Here is a 14,250-nt window from a genome sequence, read left to right on the forward strand (position 1 = left end):
TGATACCTGAGCGATGCACTGATTTTACTGTTAGAGGTGTAGGTAGACTAAATGTACAGATGAAGGAGGAAAGAGGACAGGCTGCTGAGATGGTGATGTGCCAGTAAGGCTTGAGACTGAGCTAGGGAGGCTTTGGGAAAACGGAGGAAGAAGGGTGACAGCAACCAACCTGTCAGCACAGAGATGGTGAGTCTCAACAGCAGAGGTAGGATCAGTCTTCGGCATTTCTATTTAAGCCACTTCCAAAGCTGGTATGGTGCTTGTGTTTTGGGCTGCTCCCTGCAGTACGCCACTATCACCCGGGGCTGTGGGAAGGCAACTGCCACTGCACTGTTAGATCTCCTGGGATCTGCCGTGGTGGTCTGAGTTTCTGAGTAAGCATGAGCCCAGCTGGCTACCTTCTCTCCTGGTGGGGTACTGCTTGCAAAAGCTGCTCTTCTGGCTGATAAACCTAGAGCAGGTTTCTTGATCAAAATGATTAAGCTTAGTGTAGGCAAATGTGGAGAAAAGCCATCAGCTACAGCACTGATAATGTTAGTGGAGATGTTATGCTTTGTCACTGGTGGTACAGCATAATCAGTGCTGCTGGAGCAGTGGTTCTAACTTGGTTAGCAGAAGGTTTGAGCAGGTAAATAAAAGCAAGAAAGCAGCACACAATTAGGTTAGTTGTATCTTTAGGGATTGTCCCAATCAGGCTTTTAGTGAAACCCCTCATCACAGTGATTCTTCTGTGAAATTCATAGGCAGATGATAATAAATAAGGTGTTACATATGATGATGAGAGTAAATTCTGTTTTACTTCCTGTCAGCTCACTTATGAAGGGAATAGTTGAATTCTTCTGAAAATAAAAGCGTCTTTCCCAAAATAGGAGACACTGTAGCTGAGAGTTCTCCATGTCCCTCAATTCAAATATAACATGCTTATTCTTCTCCCTACCTGTGACTTAAATCAGCAAGTTCTGAAGGTGCTAAAGTTGACCGTTTCCCATATGAATCTCTTGTAGCTGAAGACAGACATGGAGAAGCGCTCAGTTACAGACAGCGAAACTTGGGGCAGCACTGAAGAGCTGAAGAAACCAGAGGAAGATTTTGACAGCAACATAGACAGCAGCGGCAAGTGGAAAGGCCTTCCCTCAGGGCTGTCTGAAGAGTCAGAGAAGGGGGGGCAGAAAGCACCCCTCTCACAGACAGGATCCTGGAGGAGAGGCATGACTACACAAGTAGGAGCCACTCAGTCCAGGCACAAAACAGGGACCAGTGCTCTCAAGACCCCAGGTAGGAGATTTCTGTAGTTCAGTTTCCTGCATTAAAAATTAAGCTTTATACTTTGACTTCACTTACAAGCAATAAGGACTTTCAAAGTGTTTAAAATAGTTAATGGATATTATTAGTGAGTGGCAGACATCAAAAACTGTGTGTTGGTGTTTATTCTCACAAGTGATTCTAAGCCAAGATTGTGTGCTATGTTGCAGACTAATATGTTATGAAACAACATTAACATATAAGCTGTGATTACATTTTGTTTTAGTATCACGTGAGCACACAGTATCTACCAGGGAATTCTTTAAATCACAGGAGGTTGAAAGTTGAGTTTAAAAGTTTAACCTTTAAAGGTCAAACCAGGGAACTCAAATTTAGTGTTACTGAACTAAACCTGAATTGTCACATTCTATGTACTATAGGAATCTTGTAGTGTATTTTGAGAAATAAAAATTGTAAAACCATTCATTTTACAAACTTCCTTCTATTCCGGATGACTTTTTATCTTCTAAAAGCTTCTCAGAAGTAATAGCCACTTTTGTAACTTACTTTTGCACTAAAACATCCAAAGTTGGTTGAAGCCATCTATTAATACCTTCTAATCTATCATTTTACTAGGGCACTAACAATCCTGTGTAGGGCATTTTCTAGCGCTTTTGTCCTGTCATGAGGAAACACTGCATGAGTGTGTATTAACCCTCAGTTGTACTGGTAACTGATAAGGAACTTCTCAGAATGAATTCATTGTGAGCCACTTTTGTTTCTTGGCCATTTGGAACTGTCATTAGTCACCCTCTGATCCTGCAAGGTCACTCAGGATCATTGTAGCAGTCAGTGCTTACGTGGTTGCAGCAGTGACACCCTCATAATAGCAATTAAAACAAGAGATCCTACTAAGATAGCCATGTGCCAAGCTAAGTTTCCCAGGTCTTCTGTTTTGTGGAAGGTTCAGTTGAAGGTGCTGCCATGCGACACAAAACAGAGGCTCTAATTTCTTAAGCATGTACTAATAGCCTGTGTGTTCACAGTATAAGTGCCTGATCAGTGTCCTGGTGTGTCTGTGTGTGGCATAAAATGTGCACTGCACAAATACTCAAGTGGATTTATTTCTGACTTGTAGGTGTTGCTCTTTGTTAAAGTTTAGTTCAGTAAGAAAAATCGGCCACCTACCTCCAAAACATCTATAATCACTTGAATTAAATATGAATTGATGTTTTTGTTATGCCTAATATTTGTGGCTAACTAAGAACATACAGTAGATGCTTAAAGATAAATCAGACTAGAACACAGAAATGGCATTTTTGTCTGCCACTTTCTTTTGAGATAGAAGAGAGTATCTTATTTAAACCTTTCTGAATGTCACAATAATTTTATGTAGGAATATATGGCATGTAGGCAGTATGGAAGAGCCTCTCTTGAGGCTCTTGAAAAGACATTAGGGATAGGACAGAGACTATTAACTCATATAATTGATATCATTATAGATCAAGAAGATTCGTACCATGACAACATAATCTCTCTGATAATTTTTGCAGCTAACAAAAGAACAAATTTAGTGATAAGCTAAAAAAGTAATTGGTGAAAACCAAAGAACTCAGTTAAATACCATTGATTTCTACATTCATAATTAATGTCACCCTTCAGGAAATGTTAATTACATGTCATGTTTTACTTTCAAATAGTATTTCTTATATATAAAATACCATCAGTAGAAAAAGAAAACCGAAAAGAGCAGAAAATTAAAATTTTTATGTTCCATCCTGGAGTATTTTGTTCATCTACACTTTTTGCTATGTGTAGAATGTGGAAATAGTCAGGAGGGCTTCAGATTTGTAATATTCAACACTTACTTTGAAGTATCGTACCTGATCCTGACTGCTTATTGGGAACTGAAGGAGTCCTAAACGAATCTGCTTTTTTTCAGATGGTATTTCTGTTTACTTTTTCATTTTGAAATTGTAATCATATAGCATTAAAATTAGATTTGGAGACATTTCAGCTTCAACACATGTGACCTTTTCAAATATACTCTTATGTAGGAAAAACAGATGATGCAAAAGCATCAGAAAAAGTGAAAACTCCTCTGAAAGGAGCCTCCATTCAGCGTTCTCCATCAGATGCGGGGAAGAGCAGTGGTGATGAAGGAAAGAAGCCTCCCTCTGGTATCGGGCGATCAACTGTTACTGGGTCCTTTGGATTCAAAAAGTCTGGGATGGGATCTTCTACCATAATAACCACAAGTGGAGCAACCATCACAAGTGGATCAGCAACTCTGGGGAAGATGCCCAAATCCTCAGCCATCGGTGGCAAGTCCAATGCGGGACGGAAGACAAGCTTAGACGGTTCTCAGAACCAGGATGATGGCGTTCTGCATGTGAACTCAAAGACAACTCTGCAGTATCGAAGCCTGCCTCGCCCATCTAAGTCCAGCGGCAGTGGGATCCCAGGCAGAGGTGGCCACCGCTCCAGCACCAGCAGCATCGACTCCAATGTTAGCAGTAAGTCTGCAGGTGCTGCTGCCAGCAAACTGCGAGAGCCAAGTAAGATTGGGTCTGGGCGGTCCAGTCCTGTCACGATCAACCAGACGGATAAGGAGAAGGAGAAAGTGGCCGTGTCTGATTCTGAGAGTGTCTCACTGTCAAGTTCCCCAAAATCCAGCCCAACTTCAGCAAGCGCCTCTGGCACACCAGGACTTAGGCAGCCAGGATCCAAATACCCGGATATTGCATCACCCACATTTCGAAGGTATGTGCTTCTCTATGAATTCCTGGAGTTGCTGTAGATAAAGGAGAGTTTTTTTTATTTGACAAACAAGTGTCTACTGGGCAAAAAGGGGTTTTGGAGTATATTTTCCCATTAGCAGGGAACCAAATACAGAAAGAGGCAAAAAGGGTAATACTTTTTTCCACAACACAATTGTTTGCTTTGGCCTAAAAACCTCTCCAGATGTGACATGGCTATTGCTTGAGCTTTGGCCATGGCTGTTGCTTGAGCTTTGACCATTTTAAGTACATTCTCATGACAGTTTGAAAGCTAGAATAAGTTCTTACTGACTGTTCAAGCGCATGAGAAGTTCTTTCTCAATATTCTGATATACTCACAAATAGGACACCTTATTAAGGCACATTCTGTCCCTCGAACAGGTGATGTAGCCTGTATAGAGAACTGATGTGCTCCGTAGGTTAACAAAGTATTTTCTTGTACATTGTCAGCAGCTCAAGCTAGAAGAGTTTCATTATCCAAGCAGTTTTGTTATGCCTTTCTTCAAAAGCATTAATCAAAACTAAATTGCAGTTGGAGATGCCCTACTGTAACGTTATGGGATGTATAAATCAGTATGCGCTTTTGGGTGAAGCAGTTCCATTGCTGGAAAAAAAGCCAAGTCTGCCTTCTGGTGGCTAGTTACTGAAACAGCATCTCCAGCTGCTGAAGGAGCTGCATCTTGGTTTTGTGGGCTTGGTAATAAGTAAAACAGATTCTTACATGATTAGCCATGCATTTTTCACATCATGATAAGCTTTGCATTTATTTATCATTAATTTATGAGCTGCACTTTAACTACAGCTTAATGCATTTTCAGTAAGACATTGAATCATCACATGGCCTTTATTCCAACAGTTTTAGAGAATTGGGGGACTTTTTCATCATCGCTGCGGACATGTTCTTCTATATAATAACAGGGAGCAATGATGTGAAATACACCTCTTCCAGGACTGCCCTTGGAAACAAATGGGGCATGTTTAGCTCTGGTGCAGTTTATTCTGTCTGAAGGGTTACTAAATGACTAGGGACCACATGAGGAACTCTGCACAAGAGCAACAAAGGATAATTATACAGAAATACTCAGATATATGTTAAACTGTGAAGGATTTTGCAATTGTTTGTTGCAACCATTTTGAGTAGCAGGAGGTTTGAAAGCCTAATGACTGTGGGAATGTTAAATCCCTGAATTTGGGTGAAAGTGCAATCTGTTCATGCAATAATAAGACAAAAATGTGCTTATTTTCCCTCTCTCTGGGAGGGTCTGCATGTGCAAAGAGCACATCTGAATAGGAGTAAATGATAGCTGTTTCTAATGAAACAAACCCTGATTATTATGATATGGTTAAGTGAATTTAATTTTGAGATGCCATTGAACAACTAGGTAGGCATGATTTTAGTAGCAGTAATTAAAATGTGTCGTTCGGCTCTTCGGATGTTACGCCATGAATGTTTAATGTGGCTATTAGTTTCTCTAAAGCTATTTGTTTTACATTTAGGTTGTTTGGTGCCAAGGCAAGTGGTAAAGCTGCCTCTGCACCCAGTACTGAAGGTGTGAAACCCACATCGGCAATGCCCAGCCCTAGTACCACCTTGGCACGGCAAGGCAGCCTGGAATCGCCGTCCTCGGGCACAGGCAGCATGGGCAGTGCAGGTGGGCAAAGTGGTAGCAGCAGCCCCCTCTTCAGTAAACCTTCGGACTTAAATGCAGATGTTGTAAGCTTAAGTCACTCCTTGGCTTCCAGTCCCGCCTCAGTGCACTCTTTCACATCAGGTGCTCTTGTGTGGGCTGCAAACCTGAGCAGCTCTTCAGCGGGCAGTAAGGACACACCAAGTTACCAGTCCATGACTAGCCTGCACACCAGTTCCGAGTCTATTGACCTTCCTCTTAGCCATCATGGCTCTCTCTCTGGACTGACAACAAGCACTCAGGAGGTTCAGAGCCTGCTCATGAGGACGGGAAGCGTCAGATCTACTCTTTCGGAAAGGTGAGCTTGCCTATAGATACAGTGACCACAAAACCAGTGAGAGGCAAAAGGACAGGAGCCAAAAAAATGAAACCTTCATCCATTTTCCTAAAGGGACACTGTTAAACTTCTGTCCCAGTCCTATATATAAAAAAGGAATGAAGAAAGCTCAAAGCTACTGCAGGCATTGCATGTGGAATCAACTGCCTTTTGAGGTTTTACAAGCACTTTTTTCTACCTTGAGATTTTTTTGCTGTTGTTCCCTTGTTCTGGAGAAGAACCAGAGGAAAGGGAACATTGTCTAACTAAAGGCCTATCTATCTAAAGGGCCACACAATGAGTCCTGCATGCCAGCTCTGCCTGCCCTCCCAGCAATCAGCAGCTCCACAGCTGTCTCACTGTCCCCCAACTGACAAACCTGCTCCACATGTGGGACCATGCCAATTTTCTTCCCACAGGCACAGAGGCAGTGCTGGAGGGTCCCTGCCTTCAGGTGATCACACAGTCTTGCCTTAAAATATCCGGCCCTGAGCAATTTTTTCTTACCTGATAGTCATTACACAGACACTAAAATGCAGTTTCCCTTGCAGGGATATTGTTAAGAAAAAGGGAGTGTCATCTGGAAAAGACAGACAAAAACAAGAAAGGGTTTTCCCCTGTTTGCTCTGATAAAGACTTTACCGCTTAAGTTATAATGCAAAGCGGTGTAGCCACCTTGAGAAAAGATTTATCTATTTTTCAGTCTAACTTTTTTTGTGTGGAACATTTACTTGAATTTTGTTAAGGAGGTGAAATAACTGTTGGTAGGCAGTCAGTAGTTTTCACATCCCATGAAAATTTCCAAGATTTGATAATGAAATTCTTATCTCACACGAGGATTGAAAATCCAGTGTCCGATAAGTATGCAGCATCTGATCCATAAAAGAAAATTATACCGAGTCAGAAATATCTAAAACCTTTTAAGGGTAAAATTAGTTGTTTGGGAAATGCACAATTATTTAAAAGAAAGAAAAGATTTTTTATGTACATTTGAAAAACAGACTGTTAAGAGCTTTCTCCTTTATATTAAACCAGAGATTATTCAATACCAAGACTTTCCAATGGAAAGATTTCACTTTCAGTGAAGCAGCATGAAAAAAAAACAAAACAAAACAAGACAAAAACTAGATAACTCTTGGTCAAATCTAGATGGAAACTCCACACATTTCATTCTCTTATGTTGCCTTCATAAGTATTACTATATCAGCTCAAATCACACCTCTAACATCATTACAGTACTGTGCTCTATGTATATATACCAATATAATCTACGATGTAGCAGTTAATAGTACACTGATACATGAGTGATTCATAACGTGCACTGTGCCTTTAATTTTTCTAATAGTAATTTGCATTGTGTGCCATCAACCAAATATTTCTCAGAACATTAATTATTAATATTTGGATTAGAAAAACTTCCACTGATTTTTATGACTGCATTTATGGATAGTGAGGTCAATAAGATGATGTGGAAGAGTGGTGAATTTATGCTAAATATCATATTTATGCAGGGGATGTTAAACATCGCATTTGAAATGTTAATGTTTTGGCATAAGCTCCCGAGCAACCTCTGCTTCTAATCCTGTATGTATTTGTTCAGTGACTTAATTTCAGTGGTTCCAAATACTTTGCCTTTGGCAGTATTTTAAGTTTCAGATTTGTCCGTATGGGGATATCATGGTTATGTCCAGAGAGAACCATTTATCATATTGATCTGGCCTCAAACTTAATGAATGCACCTTGAGAAAAGGGTGTCCATTCTGGAATTATAGCCCCAGTAGGGTTTTTGGAGTTTTATTTTTCTAAAAGATATTTTACAAGTGATGTGTGATTTCTGAGATGTTTTATAAAGCAAAAACTCCATGCTGGAAAGTATTTTCTCAAAATGAAAGCATTGTTTTGCAGTGCTAGAGGCAGATATATTTGGCAAAATATTGTATCCTTTTTCCTTTGTAAGCCATTGTGGGAGAACCCAGGTTATATCCTAGAGTCATAGTGTGATCCTTTGGTCACTCTAGAGCTTGCACAAGACTGAATGAGCAGTCTGCACAATGAGATATGCTAACATAACCTGGAGACAAGATCAGAAAGACTAAAGCAAAAAGAGACAGAACTAGCAAGCTGCATACATTTTATGCAGAGAAAGTATAGGGAAAGGTAAAAAAAGAAGAGAGAGCTAATAATAAATGATACAGATTTATTTTTTGCTCTCTTGAATTATTGATCCTACTTTGATAGCTAAGCATCACTAATCGCATACATGCTAAGAAGGAATGAAAAGGTTAAGTATTACTTAGAGATATCTCCAGTTCTCTAGTCCTGATGAACTTTTCAGTTCCCTGCTTCAGCCAGAGTGAATTGGCCCTGCAGTCTCTGGGGCTGGAGAAGATGTTTCAAAGGGCATGCACTGTGTAAAGGGAGTGAAGAGGAAGGGTGGGATGGAGGTGACCGTGGGCAAGACCTGCTTAACCTCATGTCCCTGGAAAGATACAGAGGATGTTAAAACAGATTAAGTAACAGATAGCGTGGGGTCTGTCATGCCATCCTTTTAAATATTTCTGGGCTTTTTTATTAAAGGAGAGGAATTAGTAACTACGGTAAGAAATCTGAAACTTAGTAAATCTTCATGTGTTGTTTCAAATGATATTCTCATAAGCAAATGAGGGAATAAAGTAAGGTGCTTGGCCAGATTGAAAAAGAGTTATCTGAATGGTGAGCAATTATTTGTTAGATTGAAGGGATGTAACAAGGTAGGATATATTTTCACAAATACAAAACAGAGGATGATGTAAGAGTGTCTAAGGAGTTGTAATACCACTTCTGGGGGATAAAACATTGTCCCAGTGATCTATAATCTAAATGATCTATCCATGATCTGAATGATCTATTCCATGATCTATCATGGAGTCATATAAACATAAAATGGCATGGAAGGGACCTTTCATGAAGATCATCTAGTTCCAATCCCTGTGTAAGACTTAAAAAGTAGTTATCTTGTACTGCTTTTTCTTGTTAAGTCTTCAGGTTGAAGACTTTGGGACAAAAAATTTTAAAAATAGTTATTTGTTGTAATTTGAAAGAACACCGAAAATGAGATGAAAATCTCAAGGCGTGAGTTTCTTGCTAAGGGTAGTTGCCCTTGGCTACCAACAAGAAAATAGCCACTTGCCATGGAGGCAGTAAGTCCATAAGGTCTCTGCCACATGTGCTCACACATACCTGGCAGGTCTCAGACCTTCTGGGGGCACTGCCCACAGGCCTTCAGGATACCCACCAGTCTACGGTGTGGCATAAACACCGACCTCCTGACAATTGCTGGATTGATACCAGCATCAAAGTCTCTTCCAGCCAATTTTCATGTCATTCCATGAGGATTTTTCTACTGTAATAAAGAAAAAATATATTCAGTAAATACTGAAAAATAAAAAAAATAAAAAAAAGGCAACACTGATTTTGACAACTGACATGGCAAAGGAAGACAGAAGAAATCTAAGAAGAAAGAGTGGCAAATTCTCAACTGCATTTAGTGGTGGTGCATGGCTCCTATTTCTTTTGAGCCAGAAACAGATTTCTATAAATGCAGTGCTTCTATTGGGAAAGGGAAGACTTTTTGTTCACATTGTCTTTCAAGGTCTTTAGCACACTCAGATCAGACTGGGGGTGTCTCCAAAGGGGATCACTGGACATTGCAGTTCAGTTCCATTTACTAGAAGTTCAGTTTCTGTAGCAGTAACATACCCAGCTTTTTGGAGAGACAATGTTCTCAGATATTAAAAATATATGGCCACTTATGGGTTTGAAAAAACAATTACATAGAACCCTGGTTAATATTTTCATGTGGCTAGCTTTGCAAATTTTAGTATATTAACAAAACAAAATGAAAGTTTTATGCATTCACTTTTATGCAATTGCAATAATTCCACACTTGTGTTTAGGAATATACACCTCAATTTCATTTGAGTATCTGAATTTTCAGCAGAATGCTATGGTACTCTTAACCTGTGTATATGACTTCTTTAAACATAGGACTTGTGGATTGCTTTAAAGGATCACTGAATGACTCCCTTATTTTTAAATAATGTGACAGATCATTTTTAAACATACAGGACTTCAAGCTAAATAAATATTAGAAAATATTTATAAAAATATAATCTTTATTAGAATATTTGAAATATTTGCAGGAGCTGTTTTTCTTATGATCATGTTTATTTGTTTTGAGATTTAGATATGCATAAAGATACATAAAGGAATATCAAGGCCTCTTTCTTGTTTGTAGAGAAGTGAAAAATACAGGAATCATACCCTCATATTTATGTTGTCTTTCTACCAATTATTCTTCTGTTAGTTATCTCAGGAGCAAAATGCTGAAAATTAAGTCTTCTCTCTGACAGAACTATCCTTACCTGGACCACTGGGCCACTATTGTCATCCTGCTAAGTTACTTCAGTTTGCTGACTCCCCATGTAGAACAAGGCCCTGATTAACTAGGAGAATAGCCTATAAGTATTCTCTACACTAAAGGTGGTTTACTGCCGTTAGACTGACCATTATGGTAACCCCAACAGTATTTTACTGCCTTTACCTACCTTGATAAAGGTAGTAACATGAAAGTACCCAGCATCCCTAATCCAATAGGAACTGACCTTTAATAACATTGTGAGAGTCTTCTTAAATAGAAAGTATGGTCCTAAGTTACCACTGCTCTCAGAGGTGTGATTATGATATGTAATACAGAAGCGTTCTTAAAGCCATTTCGTAATTTAATCCATATGGTGAGACTACATTATGTTCTCAAGGGAAAAAACATTGTCACATTTAATTGATGATAACAAGTTCAAGTTCAGCCCACACTAGTCATGGACTGATCTTCTAAGTCTTTTTAAGGAAATGCCCAAATACCACTCTGTTTGAAGGAAAGATAGTGAGTGCCCTTGCAGACAGCTCTGTAATGGTGATAGGGATTGAATTAGGAAAATGCCAGCCATAGATCTCTGATAATCAGCCACCCTGCCATCTTTGTGCATGAATATGGAACAGCGCTGCCGCAGTGCCACTTTTCATTGTCCACAACATGACTTAGCTATGTGAGTCCCGCTGCAAAAGAAAGCTGAAGGTCTGTATGTTTGGCACGTATTTCTTCAAGCAGAGCTGTCATTTGGCTTCTGGCAAGGCCATGCTGTCTCCTAGCAGGTGCCACAACCTTCATTTCTTTTGAAAAACTGTTGGTGCATCGTAGGAAACTGTGAAAAATAAAGATTCATACTGTGACCATATGATTCTTGCACAGATTGTGGGGCGAAGCTGTAAGAAGGATAGAAATGATAGGGAAGGACTTCTTTACGACTTGAGCAGTCTCCAAATTACTACTGACCCAACTCAGAGCTTGTCTATTTGAAAAATGAATGGGGACAATACATGTTCTATTGTCCCCTCCCACGAGTCAGGGATTTATTGTGAAAGATATTAAAAGCATTAAATGACCTTCTGTTTTGCACCCATATCTAAACCTTTAAAATCTGTAATTCTGAACAGTTATGTTTATGTATGTCCTTAGGGATTTTTTTTGTTTTAACAGCATGCATCTTGACAGAAATACACTACCCAAAAAGGGATTAAGGTATATATATTTTTTGAGCATGACTGTTACTTCTCTGTTTTACTGTAATTTTTCCTACACTGTCTTTCCCTTTCTTTCTCCTCTTGTTGATCCTGCTCCCAACAGAGTTCACTGTATTTAGATTCAAATCAAAACTCATGGATTTTAACAGTGGATTTTGTCTTTCCAACTCTGCCTAGTGCACAAAAAATCCTTTCTGGATATATCTCAGAAATTGAATAAAATTAAGGATAGATTCCTTATGGGATGATTCGTAAGAAATATTCAATCCTGGAAAAAGAGCAAGGTACCTTTGCAATGCAGTGGGACTAGTTGATGAAAACACTGAGAAAATCAAAATTTAAGAGGTGGATCTGAACTTGAACTCTAGATGCAAACACTCATGCAGTCTGAATCGAAGATCTAGTAAAGGGTAAATACAGAAAACACTAATTCTTTTCTCCAAGATTTCTAAGTAAAAAATGATCCCTGCTCCAGCTACTCTTGGTATGTACATAGCAATACTGAGGCCAGTTCTGCTACTAATTCCTCACTAACTAGAGCCATCTTCAACACATAAAACAGAAGTCATCTGCTTTCTTCTGTGTTGGATGTTTAAAAGAGGGAATCACTATTTAATTTATCTTGTCTCATCAGGCACGGCACTTTATGGCCCAGCTAGTAGACTTGGCAAGCAAAGGTATATATGTTTACACAGAGAAACTCAACACTCAACAGCCTTCCAGTTGTTGAAACTACATGGCTAAAGTCTCGAGTTCTTTATAAGTATTTCATTATTAAATATAGTGCTAAAGTGTTGTCAGTAGGTAGCACCTTCTGCTCTTCTGCACTATCCCCTCCTTAAAAGTACTTAATCAAATTTCCCATTGTCCCAATCACTTTGGATTGAGAGAGAATGGAAAAGGTGGAGCATATATGGAAGAGGCACAAAAGGGACCCTGAAGGGGTACAATGGAACGATTGAGGTTTGTGGCTGTCAGATTGTAATGGTGGCTGAAAGCTGAAAGTGAAATGGAGAAGCAACTTATAGACATGCAAGCCTGATCAGTTATCCTAGAAGAACTGTCAGATTGATTCAATGTGCAGAGATCCCAGACCAAAACCCAGATCCTGAATTCTCATTTTACCATCTTTCTGATCCGATAACCATTGGGTAACTCTTCTATCCCACATTTAGAGGCTAAGATCATAGCTATTTTTTGAAAGAAGAGAGGAAGTAAATATTTAATCAGGACAAGATGTTCTAATGCCTTAAAATATTGCACAAAACCCCAATCACAACATGGAAAGTTGCATGTTCATTCAATCTGCTTTCTAAGCAGAAGTACTCCTGCCTCATAGGCCTGAGGCCAGAATATCAAAAGCCCTTTTAGCTCTGCTGTTTGGGAAACACTGATGGCTCATGACAGTGGTGAAGAACATGCTCTTTTTTCAGCAGGCAACTGGGCTGAGTGAAGCAAACTATTGCAGACACTGCTGAAAGTAATCTCTTGGTTAAGACCCACCCTGCCTGCACATTTTACTTTTTAATCACTGCTGGAATTGTCTTTCTTTCAGTTCAGCTATAAAAGACTGAAGCAGTGAGTTACAAGTTCTTAGCCCATGTGGCAGTTGTGCACGTTTCTTGGATTGCTGTGGGAAGCAATAGATGGAATTATTTGATTTCCAGACTTCTTTCTGAATAGTTTTTTCTGCTAATTGCAATTTTTTCCTGTCCCTTTCCCTCCCTGCAGTTCAGGGAAGGACACAGTGCCAAGTAGCATTCAGAGCAGCAGACCATGACTGTGAACATTAGTGGTTGTCATTACCAATGCAAACTGCTTTTTCAGAACTGTTGATCTGTTTCATTCCCTTCATCTAACCAATTGCCCATGTGATGTGGCAGGTGTCATTTTGTAAGCAGCTACTCACCTTTCTTGGCTTCTAGTTTGTCCGTTGCCCATTCTAGACATGCAGCTCCTGAGCTTTTGCATCAACCTATAAACTTCCTTTAACTTTGAAGTTCTTTCCTGTCGGCTATCTGTTTTCTGTGGCTTATCATTGCATTTCTTAAAATGAAGGGAATGCTATTTTGGGGAGGGGGGTGAAGCAGAAGGGATTTCAAGCCTTGTGTTTTTTGTGTCACGAGACAGTAAACATTACCTTGGTAAAATTGCTGCTGGCAATCATTTGACTAACTAGACCTGATGCTTTCTAAGGGTTTGGTTTTCTGTAACTGGTGAAGGCTTTTTATGACACATGCATTTCTTTCTGAACCACCACCTTGTCATTGTTTTGAGCTTGTCAGCTGTGGTTTTTCAGATATACTCCATCATCCCGGCAGACAAGTCAGGAAGAAGGCAAGGAGTGGCTACGCTCCCATTCCACTGGAGGTCTGCAGGACACTGGCAGTCAGTCCCCACTTGTTTCTCCTTCAGCTATGTCTACATCTGCAACTGGAAAATATCACTTTTCCAACCTGGGTAAATGCTGTTTATTTCCCTTCGCTGTTTCTCCCATTTCAGAATAACATAATTATATCCAATTGTTCATATTTATTTTATTAAATTCAGTAATTTATTTAGACACCTCTATTACCACAATTTGGTATTTCATTAATAAAGAGAA

At 39.5% G+C, this 14,250-nt stretch overlaps 1 protein-coding gene across 10 annotated transcripts in view; it reads left to right on the forward strand.

Moving 5' to 3' along the window:
- NAV3 (neuron navigator 3) overlaps nucleotides 1-14,250 on the forward strand; it is a 516,270-nt gene that overhangs the window by 458,965 nt on the left and 43,055 nt on the right. For 6 of the 10 annotated variants that reach the window (XM_072326950.1, XM_072326948.1, XM_072326942.1 and 3 more), the window contains 5 exons: nucleotides 1,005-1,275; nucleotides 3,300-4,005; nucleotides 5,520-6,008; nucleotides 11,602-11,643; nucleotides 13,945-14,105. In XM_072326950.1, coding sequence (XP_072183051.1) covers nucleotides 1,005-1,275; nucleotides 3,300-4,005; nucleotides 5,520-6,008; nucleotides 11,602-11,643; nucleotides 13,945-14,105 — 1,669 coding nt within the window. The remainder of the gene's footprint in view (nucleotides 1-1,004; nucleotides 1,276-3,299; nucleotides 4,006-5,519; nucleotides 6,009-11,601; nucleotides 11,644-13,944; nucleotides 14,106-14,250) is intronic. The other 4 variants (XM_072326949.1, XM_072326946.1, XM_072326947.1 and 1 more) reach the window with 2 other exon arrangements.

Source organism: Excalfactoria chinensis, chromosome 1 (assembly GCF_039878825.1).
Source record: "Excalfactoria chinensis isolate bCotChi1 chromosome 1, bCotChi1.hap2, whole genome shotgun sequence".
In the NCBI taxonomy this organism is placed as follows: Eukaryota; Metazoa; Chordata; class Aves; order Galliformes; family Phasianidae; genus Excalfactoria; species Excalfactoria chinensis.